This window comes from Tympanuchus pallidicinctus, unplaced genomic scaffold, assembly GCF_026119805.1.
Source record: "Tympanuchus pallidicinctus isolate F22 unplaced genomic scaffold, pur_lepc_1.0 scaffold25, whole genome shotgun sequence".
NCBI lineage: Eukaryota > Metazoa > Chordata > Aves > Galliformes > Phasianidae > Tympanuchus > Tympanuchus pallidicinctus.
In genome coordinates this window covers 6,402,659-6,419,137 of record NW_026294742.1, presented here as the reverse complement: position 1 = coordinate 6,419,137, position 16,479 = coordinate 6,402,659, and the positions used below count along the sequence as shown (strand labels likewise).

At 39.1% G+C, this 16,479-nt stretch overlaps 1 protein-coding gene across 1 annotated transcript in view; it reads left to right on the top strand.

Moving 5' to 3' along the window:
- The window catches only part of SPOCK1 (SPARC (osteonectin), cwcv and kazal like domains proteoglycan 1), a 255,975-nt gene that overhangs the window by 222,694 nt on the left and 16,802 nt on the right, over positions 1 to 16,479 (top strand). The window contains 1 exon segment of the mRNA XM_052689620.1: positions 16,256 to 16,372. Within this exon segment, the coding sequence (XP_052545580.1) occupies positions 16,256 to 16,372 (117 nt within the window).

Below are 16,479 nucleotides of genomic sequence, written 5' to 3'. Positions count from 1 at the left end.
GAAATGAACTGATGCTGAGAGCAAAGGGTGAGAAAAGTGGGCATCATTTTCTAAACTGCAGCTATTGAACTTTTTATTCTGAGACATCATATAAGGTGTGGATGTACAACAAATACAACTCCCACAGAAGCAGCTAGGTGAAAAGCAGGCTCACTGGGATCTGGAAAACTGAAATAGCTCTAGGAAAAAAGTGACTGGCAGATTAAGATGGAAAAAACAGCTTTGAATTGAAAAACTGAAGTTGAAAAATCCTTCTAAGTTCAGCTACAACTACACTGAAGATCTCTGTGAGTTCTCCTTTTGCTCATAAGAGCCTCGAGAATTACGGTTACCTTTGTTGACATATTGACCAATCACATTTATTTTCTAAAATATGAATTACTTTCAAGAATTCTAAATTATTGTACATGCATACGTGTTCCACGGTACTGTACATATAGTGTAATATGTGGAGAATCCATATACATCCTTCTTTTTATTTCTTTTAATGGTGCTCTGGAAGGGGCTAGTGGGGAAATGATTATTTCTCGTTTGGGAGCAGGACAGGTCAGGAACTGAGCAGCCAGTTTGTACACTGACACACTGCCAGATAGAAGGTTCCCCTCCACGACCCCATGGGACCCCATTCTGCTCCCTGGTCTCACCGTGCCCTGGAGTTGGCTCATATAACACCTCTGTCACGCTCACAGCAGTCTCCTGGTGACTGATGGCATCACCTGCACCTCTGTAGCATCTTCAAGAAATTCTTTACACAAATGCTTTGTGCTGCTACCTTGTGACTGTTCCCTGTTAATACACCAGTGCCTGAGTTCCTGTTGCCTGGGTTTCCAGCCCAGCATACCTCTGCCAGAGGGAAACAGATGGATTTGTTTTCATGAAATAAGGATACTAGAGACTTTGAAATTACTTCTGAGGTGATGTTAAACAGTAAAAAGGCCTTGTAGGTTGAGTAAACATTTTCACTTTATAATTCTGGCAGCACAATATAGTGCAATTGAATTCATCAGGTTTTCCTGCTTTTCTGTTACGGAGATCTTGAGGATTCCCATTAAATCATCATATCTGCAGATGCATTACTTGCAGGGAATGCATTATTCCAGGTTTAAATTATCTTACTGAGAACATATAATTTTTTTTTTCTTTTCATATGGATTCCTATGGAAGTATCAGATCCTGTTCAATTACCTGTTTTCAAAATATTACGTTTCCATCTCTGCTTTAGGCAGCGTGTTCAATGTTCCTCACTTTTAGCACTTTATAAATCTTCAGAAACAATTTCCTTCTTTTTCTCAGATAATTTCTTCAGGAATACAAAGAAAAGGGCGAAGGATTTGTTTTATTTTTTCAAAAAGAAAATCAGCACAGGAACACTTTCATGCATGAGCTGTTATGTTCCTATGTGTAGAGCATTTCTTACGGAGGGGCCTCATTGGGTTCGTTTCAGGCACCAAGCTCACAACTCCGCAGTGCTGGGATTTGGACATTCAGCAGTAGGTTGAATTGCTGTGTGGGAAACTACTCTAAGCCGCTGTCAGAACTTCTTCCTTTGTTATTCAGTGCAGGGAGGTTCCAGTGCTGTTTTGTGGCCTTTAAAATGGCCTTTTTGGGGGCCCCATGTGCTGAGCTCCCCATGAGGCTTCTCTGTGTGGTTCTGGAGCTCACAGGGATGCTCCCCTGGCCACTCAGCCCTCAAGGCAAGCGAGATTTCCAACCTGTTTCTGTGCCAAGTTGCCTCTGGTAGAGAAGCATCTCTGCTCCATGCACGCAGAGAGCAATGGGAGCGTGAGCATCTGACATCAGGGCTTGGACTCTTCTCCAGGAGTCATCAGACTGAAAGTTGGATGATTTAACAGCTGACTTACGGACACCGAAGGATTTATCTCACTGAAGGTCCCATTCTATCACTCCAGTCATGATAGATATAAGAGCAGAACACAGCTCAGGGCACTTTTTTTTTTTTTTTTAATGACATAACCAAGAATCCCACCATGCTAATCATCAGTTTGAATTTTTTCATTCCAGTTGTTTCTTCATAAACTGTAGTGCTTTCTGTAGGGAGCTGGTGATAGGAGCACAGCTTTAATCACTGGTAATTTGTTACCACTCCACAGTGCTGCCTTCATTTTCTTATTCCATTTCCAGTATTTTGCTGCTTTTTTTTTCTCCATTACTTAACACATTGCACCTCATATGACAGTCCATTAAGTCTTTAATCACTTAAGTTATATAACTCATTTGCTTGATATAAAGTGAGAATGGACAGAAAATTGTATTGACTGACCGTGATTGAACATAATTACAGAGTGGGAATCAGCCATCTTTAATTAATTGATTGTAATGTAAATGAATTTATAACTTTCCTATAATGCTATTCACATTGTAAATATGCTTGCCCGCTCCCATTTAGAGTGGTTCAATTAATTGACCAGATTATTGATTAAGTATTTTTCCTCTAATTGATTGAATGCTATATCTTTACTTACGTACTAAAAGATAAAGACGTTAAGCTAAATTTTCTTCCTTTGGTCAGGATCTCAGGGAGCTGCGAAGGCAAAAACAATCACTCATAACTGAAGTCAGCACTGACACTTAGGTCTTCAAGTATATCATCTTGTCATTCATACCATTAAAAATGAGATCATTCATAGAAAGTAATATTTTAAAAATTCTAAGATATTTTCCTACTTTCTAGTACAGGGAATAGAATGTGGATAAATGTGTATTGTACACAGTTGGTTCTTTTTTCGATGTCTTATTTAACAAATAAAAAAATCTAGATCTACATCGTCTGTGGTAGAAGAAGTGGTATGAAAAAAAACACGCAGTGCATGCGGCCTGGAGAGCTGCAAATGTGGCTTTCTTTGGCACTGGGTGAAAAAGGGAAAGAAGGAAGGAAGGAAAGAGAGCAGGAGAGAAGATGGTATTTAATGCATGACGCCACTTAGATAAATACTTCTTGTGTTAGCAATTAAAACGTTAATAGAGCATGCTCTGCTGTGGTCTGCTGTTATGTACTCCATTTTGGTTGAACTTTCACATTTTCTTTGGAACCAGTTATGTTTGGGTACCAATCAAAATTACATTTTCTGTAACAGGACACTTCTGTGCTTTTTTTTAAATCTGTTGTTCTACAAGCTGTTGTTTTTCTATGAAGCCAGCAGCTGCAAAGGTCAAGATTTATGTAATAATGTTAGCTGTGAGCACAGAGAAGAAGCTAGAATAGGAACTGGAAGCCATTCCAAGCTCTACTCTCTCTCCTTACAGAGTATCACTTGTTCATGAGACAATACTAACATCATAGAGGGTTTCTCTAGCACTTTTGGAAATGAGTAACGTTGCTCTTAATAACAACTTTCCATTATTTTCTATCTCGCAGTTGTCAATAAATCACTTGTTAAATGAATCAGGCCTTGTGAACTTGGACTGGCAAGATTGATTTCTCTGTGACATTTCCTTAGGAAATGAATTAAATCTAAGAAAGAAATATGTGTGCACAGTGGCAAATTGTACTTTCACAGAGAGGGTATTTATGACGAATAGAAGGAAGATGGAGTACACATGCTTCAAAGAACACATTCTTGTAATGATGCACAGTACTAATATGATCTGAAGTAAAGATGGTAAGATCATAAGCTTTCAGTGCGGAATGATTACCATTTCCTTTGAAAGCATTATTTACTGCAAATTCTCGAGTTCCCTTCAGAAATACTTTGAGTCTTTCCATTGTAATTTACGTAAGTCTTTTTCTTTTTTATTTTTTATTTCCTCAGTATCCATCAAAACAACCAAGCTTTCAGCAGTGCCTTTTGTAGACTTTTGTAGATGTGAACTAAAGGGTGATTTTTTCTCTTTGCCGCCCTTCTTTACAACAGCTGAAGGAGGTTCCTTTTGCACTACTACTTGCAGGGAAGTACCTCTGTGTTACCTTTCTGGTGTACAGAACAGATGAATGTGTGTCCCTCACCTGTTGTTAAAGAGATAAATCCAGTCTCAGTTTTCCTTATTCGCACGTTTGTTTCTTGATGGCTTCTGATCTGTAGTTCCTTCCTCTGTCAGTGAGAGTTTTAGGAAGAAAAATTCCCCAGTTATTTCTGTGATTTCTGTTCACTGTAAGTGAATTTCATGTGTATTTAGTTTTTTAAAGCCATACCAAATGGACAAACCTGATAATATCTGAAACAAATATTTGAGAATTTTCTAGATGAAAAAAGCACAGAGTCGTATTTCTTACACTAAAAGACTTATAATGTGAAAACAGGATGAAATGCAGTTCAAAGAGCACAATCATGTCTTGACTGCAGTAGCTTAGTTGGAAAATATGGGGTTGATTTCTAAATCCAATTTACAACCAATTAACCATATAAAACACCAAGCAGTTAGCTGAAATGTGCACTCTTCCGCCTTATGTGAGGGCAAACCTTGACTTATCCTTTTAACCTACATGTAATCTAATCTTTTCCATGCATTTCACCTCTGCAATGAAATAGCAAATATTGTGTTTTGTAGAACAATCCTGACGAGATAGTGATCGAAGTTCCAAACTGTGATGTTGCAGCAGGTCATTCATACATAGTTTAGCCAATCTTATGGGAAACACTTTCACTTACAAACAGTTTCGATATTGAAATGGTTGTATCTGCAGCATTTAATTATATCAGCAGATTTTTTTTCTCTGCACCTCAGTTGACTTGTGTTGTGTTTGGCCATGAACATGAGCATTTCTGCTAAGAGAAAATACCTACAACAGGTCTTCCTAGCAGTAGGTAATTATTAGCCTGATGGATTAGACTGTCGTTCATAACACAGGGACAGGAGAGGCACCTAAGACCTCCTTCACAAGTCTACAACACGACATCACTTTTCACTTCTTTCCTCATGGGAATGAGCCAGCGTCCATCATCACTGGCAAGTCAACATCTTCTCCACCAAATCCATCCCAACATTTTACCAGCACACCTATTTATTGGAGAAGAATGATAATCTTGTACGTTCATATCTCAGTATGGATGCTTCTGTAGATGAACACACACCACAAAAAGGAAATCAGAGAATAAGCCCCATCAAATCCCATTATTGTGAATATTTATTTTAATGTTCCTAAGCATATTTATGCAAATGTTTTCATCCTTGTTACTGGTCATCATCTCTTTACTGGCAGCTAGGAATGAATGAATTTTACATCCCTAGGAAAAAAAGCATCTCTTGGTGCCCAAGCTATTTGTAAGCATGCACTGAAAAATAGGACTTGATAGCATCCACAGTGCTATCAAGTGAGGCAGCACTGCCTCCACAAGCTATAAAAAAATGAGAAGTGAAGAAAGGTGAAGAAAGCAATTTCTGTTATTTAGTTCAGGACATAATCACTGTGTTTTACTTCATCAGTTTTCTGAAACAAAATGAATAGTTTGACACCACAGATACAATGTTTATTCCAGTTAGTGGCTCAGCCCCCACGGATTACTCTGCAAATCATATTGCTCAGTTAATGCCCATTGCAAACGCTGCGTACCTGCTGGAGTGGTTCTTTTCCAGATGAAGGATTAGCACTATAATTGAGAGAAACATTAAAGCTTCCTCAAATCAAATTATTCAGAACAGTCTTAATTGGCTTAATAGGTAAATTTATCCAGCTTCACGTATAGGCTATATACCATTGATTAGTATTATTCATACACAGTTTTACTCGTTTGGATTTGCTCATCCAGCTTTAACACCAGGATTTCAAGCCGTTCCACAGATTACTTTTAAAGAACATTAGTTATCAAACTTGCTGAGTCCTTAGGGGACCAAATTTACCAACCAGAGTTGGTAAATTGGCACTCCTCTATTTGCTGCACAGCAACCAGTTCTGCTGTCAGCTGCCCTGCAACCATGTTAGCTGGCAGTACATTCCACACAGAATTATGGCGAATGTAACTTTACGGACACCGGCTATAATCAGTTATAATGCATGAAGTAGGAAATTATTTTGAATCTTTTCTGTGTGTTATGCTTTTGAACTTAAACACAAAGCACCTTGCCAGTCTGTAGCTTCCAGTAAAACAATGGAGCTTAATGGGACTTTGCTCCTTTCATGTGATGGCTGCTTTTTCTGAAAATGACAAGGATAGCAAATACTGTACCGTTGTCTGTAAATCTACAGGTATTCTAACATCCTGCTGTTATTCTGCACAAACCTGCAGCAAAATGGAAAAAGTAGTTTCTGGCTCTCTCATGAAGTAAAATGAGTATTAAAAGGACATGAGTGTGAAAAGATATCCTTAAGGTTCATCACAAGAACAGTGAAATCCTTAAGGTTCATCACAAGAACAGTGAAATCTAAAATTCATGAGACTACTTTGGAAGGGAGACTGAATAATACATTCGAAGCCTGCAAAAGTGGAACTCAGCTTTCAATTGCATCCAAATAAGTTCAGAATACTGTCATACCAGAATCAGGCCCAACAGCCTCATTTTGGTAGCGTGATCTAAATGATCGCTCAAATAGTGATAAATTCAAAAACCTAGGCAAAATGCTGGGCTAGCCAAAGGAGAAGCATGTCTGAAGCATGGGCTCTGTGCCCCTGTAGTGTTCCCAATTGAGACACTGCTGTTGGAAAGCCGCTGATGTTTGCATAAAATGTGTAAAATTTTATCAGGGGCTCCAAATCCTCACTTGTGTGGGATGCCTGCCTGGACCTTTTACAACATTTGTTGATTGCAAACACTTTGTGAGCATTGCTCCATGGCTGCTCTGATTAAATAATTATTCTGAAGAGCACCAAAGAGGGCCGGCAGGCAATGGGTCTGGAAGCAGTGCACCAGCCCTTCGTGTAACCAAGTGCCACCAGCCCCCTCCCAGAGCACTGCTCCCTCCTTTTTGCATGTACAGTTCCACCTATTTAATTTTCTACAGAACAGCTAAAGTTGAAATAGGATTCTGATTGTTTTCAGTTCTGCTTAAGCCATCAGCAAGTAACCAGGCCTGAGGAAAGGGGTCTCTTCCATACAACCTTTTCTCCTTTTCTTTGCTTTATTTTTTTTTGCTCACAGACCTGCCTGCGCTTTGGGAAGATGATGATAATTGCTTCTACAAAGGCTTACAACCACCCTACAATACACTCTGTCAGCCTGGCCGTTCTCAAAGCTTTCTCAGCCACAGTTCCCAATCTGTCACATTATTTTGGAATAAATTCCTCTCACACAAGCCATTTTTATCCCTTTCAGAATTGCTCAGCTTACAGTTCTCATAATGCTATAGGATGGTTTTTGATATCCCTCACCATCGTTTTTGGGGGTTATTAAATATTTTAATAGTGCAAATATTTTTAAAAAATCAAGATGTTTTCAATAAATCATATCCTTGAATACACAGAACTCAATCCTCCCTCTAAAAGCCTTTAAGCATACACAAATGAATATGAAGGGCTGAGAAGAGAATTGACTTTCCTTTAAGTGATTCTTCAAAATTGATTCCCACAGCATCTGACTGGCCAGATATTCATCAGTATGTTCATCTCATACTTTTCCTTCTACTGGTAAAAGCAGTTACACTGCTATAGGAGGTACTGTCATGGTAGATAAACAGCAGCAGGTTTTTCAAGCCTTTTTTTTTTTTTTTTTTTTTTTAACCTACAGCCCTCCTTGATACTCAGCTCAGCTTGGCTGTTCTCTTTTTCATCATAGAGAAGTTTGCTTGTGCTTTAGTAGTACCCCAACTCTTCAGCTGAGAAGAGAGCATAAGGCTTAAACATCAACTCAGCCCAACACACCTTGTTAGCAATTAAGCCACACCAAGTTCTGGAAGAGAAGACTTCCTCTTTGCACACCTAGCAGAGGTTCCAGCACCTGGGGAGATCTCCTGTTGCTTGCACACATGAGGCAGCCACCAAACCAGAAGCCAAACCTCTGTTTGCAGTGCACCTCGTTCACCTTCAGAATCATGTGCAGTGAGAACCGTGTCGCTAAGTGCATTTGTCAATGTGCTGTATTTGATGGACCAGCCAACTCAGATGAATGTGTTTGCTGATGTATCAGTTGCAGTTTACTCCTGGGAAGCTGGTGGCACTTCCCCGCTGTAAAACTGGTTCCAAAAAATATCCTATTCAGATATAAAATCCATTCAAATGTGATTCTCAAAATATGTTTCTGTACTAAAATTACTCCCTTGCTTCATTGTTTCCTATTGCCCTGAACTCTTCATTATTGCTATGTGTTTCCTGGCTGGATGCATGCATTTCTTGGTAAGGTACAGTAGTGCAGAGATAGCTCTGATTTCCTTCCAGGAGATCTTTGCAACCCACTGGGGGAGCTGTGTTGTCTCATTTGCACTTTCTTATTGAATTTCAATCAGCTCTCTCAACTATTTTCTGGAAGGATTCCCGAGCGACATCTTCAAATAGTTCTAGCCCCATGCTGTCCAACAGCTCCTCATTTTCTCTACTTGGGCTGTCTGTGTTTTCTCATTTGAGAATAATTCACCACATGACAACATTTTGCATTAATGAAGCCCTGGTGGTATCAGATGTGGTAACATTCAATAGGGAACACAGAAAATAAGTACAAGAATATAAACAGCATAAAATAAAAATCAGCTGATGTGCAAAAAAGTTAATGAGGGGGAAAAATAGTTTCTGCCAGCATACGCTGTCTCACAAGGCTCCATCCTGCCTAAGCATAGAGAAATTGGATTTATCTTTCACTTTGCAAAGGTCCCTTAGGAAGCTGGTAGAGATGGTGGGCTTCTGTGAATCTCCTTAGTTTCTTCCTCTTTTTCTTTAGTGGAATACCAGCCAGCCACACCTTGCAGAAAAGTTTCTTTCTAATAAATTCCTGAGTTCAACAAGCAGGTTTAGGCAGTCCTAAGGCACAGCAGTCTCTGAGAAGAATGTCAGGTCACAAGGAGCAGTCAGTGTGCTCTCAGGCCCTCTGGGTACGCTGTGGTAAAATACACATAGGCTATAAAACAAGAGTTGCTGCTTTTACATTTCTGTACAATGTTCTGCAGTAGTTTATTTGATAGCAGTAGTGATTGTTACCTTATGGTTCTCTAGCCTGAGCATTACCTCCAGACCAGGACACAGTGGCATTTAGATCTTGCTAGCCATAAAAATAATAAATTTGCTCATTAAACCAAACAAAAATAACAATTATTTAAAAGATCCAATGATAACTGTAATACAGGTTGTCATGTGCTCTTTTCTTCCATTGCTGTGCATTTGCTGACAGAAATGTGCTTTCCACTGATCTAGCTGGAAGGCAAGGAGATGAATCCTGAAATCCAGTTCTTTTGTGAAGAGGAGATACAACATGCAGTTTTTTTCCACTGGTTCTAAGGACTACTAGGGATCCAACCTATTGCTCTTTGCTTTTGTTTGCTCAGTAGCGCATGCTGAAGCTCTGTGATGCCCACGTCACTTTATGTGTTCTTGTGGACTGTTTTCCTAAGATAGACATATTAAGATAGTCGTACAGCAAAGATTGCTTAGAAATCTAATTCTGGATTTCTGGACTTGATTTTTTTGAACTTATCTTTTTCCAAAACCTCATTTTCTGCCTCCCTTTTCATTTCTACCATGGTTTTCACATTTCAGTCAGCCCTGGCTCCTGCTGGTATCCAATGTGCTACTGCCACACATCCATTTCCCCCTTTAAAACTTCAAAGTTTCTCACTAGTGCTTCTGGAACTTGAAACAGAAGCTTCTCTGAGTTGTTTTAATGGTTGGTAGAGAAGGCGAATAATTCATTGGAGAAGCACTCTAAGTAAATCTATTTGTATATACATAAAAACGTAAGTTGCAATTAAATATATTATTTCTGGTCTTTAACAGGAAGAATCATATTTTACTACTCAGTGCAGGTATTCACTGCAGAAATCCTGGAAAGTAAGAGCAAAACATAAGGGAAACAAATGGTGAAAATGTTTACTTTTTGTGAAACAATAAAATCAGGGAGCTCATTAATTTTAATTTGAAGACACTTACAGAGATGGAGTAGTGTAAGGAGAACAGAACTAAGGTAAGCAGTTTTATCGTAGGAGCCACTGAAAAATTCATGCATTTTAAAAGAATGGTGTCAATAATGAATATCCCTGTTTACTATGACACTCTGCAGAAATGATCTACTGTCATTATGTTTTCCAATTTAGATTCTTCTGTGATTGCACAAGTCGCTGTAAAAATTGCATTTAATTTCATGCATAGCCACATTTTCAACCCATTTATGGGAAATGCTGCATGTGTCTCAGCTCTAACATAGGTGTTCTGTGATACCATCTTGTGTTTTCACTTTTATCTCTGCATATGATCTTTTAATTTTTGTTCTGTGTCGCCTTCCTGTTCTGATTGAACATAAATACATCTGCCTGTTTCTTCACAAATACTAATTTTACTACCTGAGTTTTGCTCTTTCCAGCTCAAGGCCATTTTCATTATGGAAACCAGCAGCTACCCTTATCATCAGCAGCCCAAGCTATTTCACACTATTGTAATTCAGAACAATTTACCGGAGATCAGAATCTAAAATTTCTGTTCAGCTCTAGAAAGTGGAGCAAAACAACTTCCTGGATCTGTAAAACTTCAGGTTGTCTTCAAGTGTTTCAGCTGTGCCTTTGGAAGGTTCGTAAGAAACACTTCCATCTAATATTCAAAGTTGATCATTTGAGTATTCAGTTACCTCATTTCAAACCCAGCCAGGTTTGTTTCTACTCATAATTCTTTATTTAGTCATTCAGACACCTGAAAGCACAGGGCCTGCTAAGCTGTTTGTAGTAAAGTCAGGTACTGATGGCAGCCTCCCATGGGCTCTAAGATGCAGGCGACCAACGCTGCTTTGAAGTCTAACCAACATTCTGTCTTTCTAAGAACAAGGACAGCAATTTGCACACATTGGCTTGGTCCCAACTAAATACAACTGGAGCACTTTCTCTGTGTCAGCACCAAAGATGTTGGATGCACACATGGCATTGGATATGTCTGTGTCTTCCAGATGAAGGACATTTTTTCACAACAGTCTCTGTAAAATGGGGTGGAAGGAAGGGAGGCATAAGGAGAGATGATGCCTACTGACTTTGTCACTCAAAGCACGGCATGCACTTCTGGAAAAGTCATTTCCAAGTAGACAGGTGGGGTTTTTTTTTCAGTGGATACAATTTTGTCTATTCCTAAATTCATAGCAGAATTTGAATGAGGACATTAGGATGAGCTATCAGTAGAACCTGGGAAGCTAAGAACCATGCAGGTGATGATATTTTAGTAGCTGACATGGCCAAAATCTCAGGAAGGAGGCAGTTCTCACACGTCTTTCTGACCAGTTCTGAGTGACCCCCAGTACCTGTATACTTTAAAATGAATCTCCAAGCTTCCTAAGCTCCTAACAAAGATGAACTTCCCAGGGTTTTCACAATTAATGCAAGCACAAAAGGAACTAGCATTAAGTACTATGAAAACAGATGTACACTTTGCCTGCAGCTTTAGAGAGCAAGCTTTGTAGCTCTCAATCTTTGTTTATACAGTTCTAGCTGAGCCTTGTGTTTTAAATGTACTGTTTTAAGGGAGCTTCCGATCAAAGCCTATTTCGTCTTCACAATAACTCAGCTGCTCCTGTAATCATCTCAGAGTTGGAACTGCAGGATCTTGGCTTCTGCTGCTTTATTTATAAGATGAGGCAAAGCAAGTGACAGAAGGATCAGAGGTGGTTATCAGCATAGGTGTCATCCCTGTGGAAGAATAGCCACAGAATGCCAAAAACGCAGTACGACAAATACACCCACCTAGAACTTTGTCATGAAGCATTGATGATCATAGGAGAAATTTTAAATAAAAGACCTTCACCATCAAAGCACGTTCAGAGTGCAGTGCTGTTTCTTATAGTAAATAATCTATTCCCTTCTACCTTATAAATATTGTTGTCATAGTGCTTCATTTTTTATTATTATAAGAAGTTGCCTGGAGGGCTTAGCGAAAGGAGCAAATTAGAGCATTCCCTCTTCTAATGAAGAACGGTAAAATATTTGTGAAGGTCATTATTGCCACAATTGCGTCACCAGAACACCTCAGATAAAGCCCTCAGAGTCATCTACAGGTCACATACATGAGTGTATGTTACATGCATGTGTGTGTACCACATTTGGAGTGGATTGTTAGCATGGCGCAGCATTTGTCTCAGTGTTTGCTTTCAAATCAGGTCCTGCAGCAGCAGTTGCTACTCTACATATTTTGCATGGCTGGGAGCACAGCCACGCTGATGCATGAAAGCTGACACAATCTTTTCTTACTTCAGTTTTAAAGCTTGCTCCAGTAATCCAAACACATTTAGAAGCCATTACAGATGGATTAAATAAGTTGTTGGCTTACACAGTAGAGAAAAAATGTAGAGATGTAAGAGAAAGCATAATTAAAATTGCTGTATTTTCTATATTGTTTTACAAAGATAATATAAAAAATAGTACAAGAGATGACCATTATTTTCTGTCAATTTCTGCACTGTTATACACCTATATCAAATTTTTTAAAATAGTGTTTTTACAGTGTTTTAAACTCTATGCATTTTACTCTATGCATATTACTTTACACCTGACTGTCATTTTAGATAGCCTTCAAAAATGCAAAAGCAAGACTTTTCTTCTGAATTATTGAAACTATGTCTGTCCTATTTCTTACTAGAGGAATATAATATCAGCATTGGACAATGTCATGCTGGTTTGTGCTGTATTTCACAATGCACATTTTAATCAAAGCTAAATGGACTTGTCCTCCAGGCTTGCAGCACAAATGACTGAACTGCTTGTTACAACTAATATGTCTTACGAATACAACTCCTATTTTTCTGCTTCTGAGCCAAGCAACAATCAAGGCCTGTTTCTATTGATGCATCTACTCCCTCTTGCTGCCCAGGGTAAGCCATGTCTGAAATTTCAGACTTGAGGTTACAATGGGCTCTCTTGCAGCATTTTCCATTCCTTATTCATATGCTCCATATTAGGAACCTTTGCATTCTTTAAAGAAAGAGGCTCAGAATTAGTGACATGTCCTCTAAGCTGAATTCTGCCACCAGGTCAGTTTTCTTTTGCATAGAAAGGGCAGTAACCTTTGTAGCTAAATATGCCTTTTATGAAGCTTTTATTTTCTTTCTGTTAAAAATTTCTCTGCATTTGTAGTTTTCTTTCTTCTACTCTAGAGAATGTAGCCCAGCTCCTGGGGAATATTGACAGGCTGCACATTGGCATCCAGGGAATAGGAAATTCGCTTCTCAGTCTTTACCTGTGAGACTATTTAGTATTGTAAAACAATAATATGAACCCAAATGGCCAGTCTGTCCTCATTTAATTGGTAAAAATGTTGTACTGCCTGTATGAATGATGACAGCGATAGCAATGGTAATGATAAGGCAGCAGATTCATGCTGGAGAGATGACTGATAACAGAGAAATGAAATGATACAAAACAGTTTATACACACTGTGTGAGGCTGGTTGCCTAGCTTGCTTATTCTGAGGCACAGGGTAATGTATCACTGTAACTTCTTTTCTGAACCACATCATAGACTTCTTGCTTGTCATAAGTACCAGAATATTATGGCAGCAATCCAGATACTAAAGCAGTAATGTACTTCCTCACCATCAAGTTTTGCTTAGAATTACCTACAATATGAATTATAAGGCTTGTTTCGTAAATGGCTGGAGAGTTTACTGTATTGTATTGCTAGGCTGGAGTAGAAATGGGTGTGAGAGAACATTCTGTATTGATTTAATCTTAACTTCTACAGGTTCAGCTTTAATGTTGATTTGTGGCACTAAGCACTTCAGTGTCCCTCCCTGAAAGAATGAAATTAAATAGTATATTGTTAATTTTCACAACCAATGTGTATAGATTAGTATCTGCAGTGCTGAAAAAGTCCATAATGGAAGCATACCTGTAAAAACCCAACCCTTTACAGCATGCTAATGGCTTTCCATCAGGCCACGCTAATGTTTTCTGCTTCATGAAAATAGGTATTTAGCAACAGTGCTTTCAGTTTGTTAGGAATAAATAACTACTGGAACAATTCCTTCACCCTTGGGAATAAATCTGCACTTTCAAACAGTGATTTGCTGTTAAATCACTCCATGATTTAGAATGATTCATCATGGCTGCAGATTCGGATCCGAGGGATTTTGTTGGATCCAGCAGCACATGCATCTTCCTCACTCATTCACATTGCCTTCGCTCAGAGAAGTGACAGATCTGGCTGCTCCTCCTAGTCAAAGCCATGGGCTACACAACAGATGTCATCAAAGCACATCAGCAGTGAGGGATGAGAATTAGCACTACGTGAGGACGTGATGGCAGCAGGCTGGTAAGGCAGAGCTGTCAGTGATGTCATTAACAAGGATAAAGTCTGGTGTTTTTTCCCCGTTTGAAAGGTGCAGAGAATGAATTGAAGCCAAATTCTGTTATCTCAAAGAAAATACACACAGCAGTGGAAATGTGTATTTGCATATGCTTGCACTGTGTCTTTCTCGCAGCAGTAGATTTTAAAATGGGTGTTGACAGTTGACTGGACAGACTTCAGTTGCCAGAGCAGAGCTATGAAGAGCTTCTTCCCTTGGAGTTTCTCTTCATCCCAGATTTTTTAATCAGTGCCTCAAGTCATGCCAATATCCATATTGTCCGCAACCCACATATTCTCTCCTTAAAGATCTTCAAATAGCAAGGGACTCATTATCGCATCTATTCCGCCTGCAACCCTATTCTTCTCATCTGAGAAATGTTACTTGAAACTTCTATTAATAGTAAAATAGTACACTTTTATACTGTATTTTTTATGAAGAGCATTCTTAAAAATGCTCTGTAACTCAAGCTGATGCAAACTTATATAGGAGGATCTTAGATCTGGGGCTCCTTAGAGCTCTGCTTCCTCAGTACCTGATAACCAAAGGGCTTTACCACCAGAAGTAAATACTCCAGTGCTGATTCATAGATATCCAGAGTCTGGGCCTCTGAATGAAGTGTTTTTAACTTTGTGTCCCCAAGCAAACTGGGAATGATTAAAGACTTCTAAAAATAAGCAAATGCAATGAATGGAATAGGATGGTGAGGTAGAAAGGTAGGATCTTTCCAACCATGCATCGTAGCATTCAAATTAATAAAAGAAATGGGAAATAATACTTTCACATGCAGAAGAAAGTACGATGGAGGACATGAAATACCTGTGAAGAAACTTAACTGAACTTGGCATTAAATTTTTGCAGTCTTTAAAGAAATTTATTGTCTGCTGCATGTTAACAGAAGTGTTGGTACCTGTTATTTCTGACCCAAATGAACAGACTCACCGCAGCCATGAGATTTTGGTGCATTCATGGCCATCATTGGAGCAGTGAGTTTCACGTGAGATGACAAGTGTGGGACTCTGCTGATCCCCAGGAATGTGGAAGGAGGAATATTATGAGGTGCAGTGAATTGGAGAAGAAATATTGTGGCTTGCCCTGTGAAGGATATCTGTCTCCATGGCATAAAATCTTGCTTTGTACTGCACAGCAGGAAGAATAGAATTGCCCAAGCATGTAAATTTTAAACACTAAATATGATAGAAAAACAAGAATTTTTTTTTCTGACAGAAACTGGTGACTAATGCAGCTTTCTTCCTTAAAAATATTTGCTCTGGATGGACATTAATCTCTTGGCAAAAAATTCTGGAAATAAAAAACAGATATTTCTCAGTAAAAAAAGGAAAAGAGCTGTTTTACCCAGCTAAGAAAATGGAACTGACAGCTTTCAGAGGAGGCAAAGTCCCATTTGCAGTAGAGCCAGAGCAGCGTGACAGCTTTCTTTTATATGTGTATAAAGAAATAAATGTATTTCCTATAGCTGTGATAATAGCACTATACTAAGTCAAATGTGGTTATAAATTATTCCGAGCATCTTGTTCAAGTGGGATGTCTCGGCAAGAACGTCCCTCCTCCCCATCTGTCTGGCTGATATTTTTCTCTGAAATCCTAAAAGGTGGAAACATTTAAGTTAAACAGTCACATCGCTCTGATGGAAAACCTGCCGATAGCTCATGTCACCGCTCCCATCGCAAATCATGTCAGCTACTGACGACAAACTTGAGTAAAACTTTCAATTCATTACGATTTCCATTTTCGTTTTAACTTGTGTCCTTTCTCCCAACCTTCTCTTTTACTTCAGAGCTCACAGAAGGAGTTTACAGCCATAATTAAATAGTATTTTTCCATCAGAATATCTGGTGAGAGTTTCTCCACTGTTTCTCTTGACTCGGTCTGATTTGTTCTTTTTCCAGCTTGCACTGACAAGGAATTGAGGAGTCTTGCTTCGCGACTTAAAGACTGGTTCGGTGCTCTTCATGAGGATGCAAACCGTGTCATCAAGCCAACAAGCTCGGAAACAGCACAAGGCAGTAAGAAAACTCCTTTCCAGTTAACACTGATGTTGCAGGCAGCTTACCAGCCTGGGAGAGCTGATCACAGCTGCTGGTGCCACAATGTCATGTCAGGCAGGTGCCAG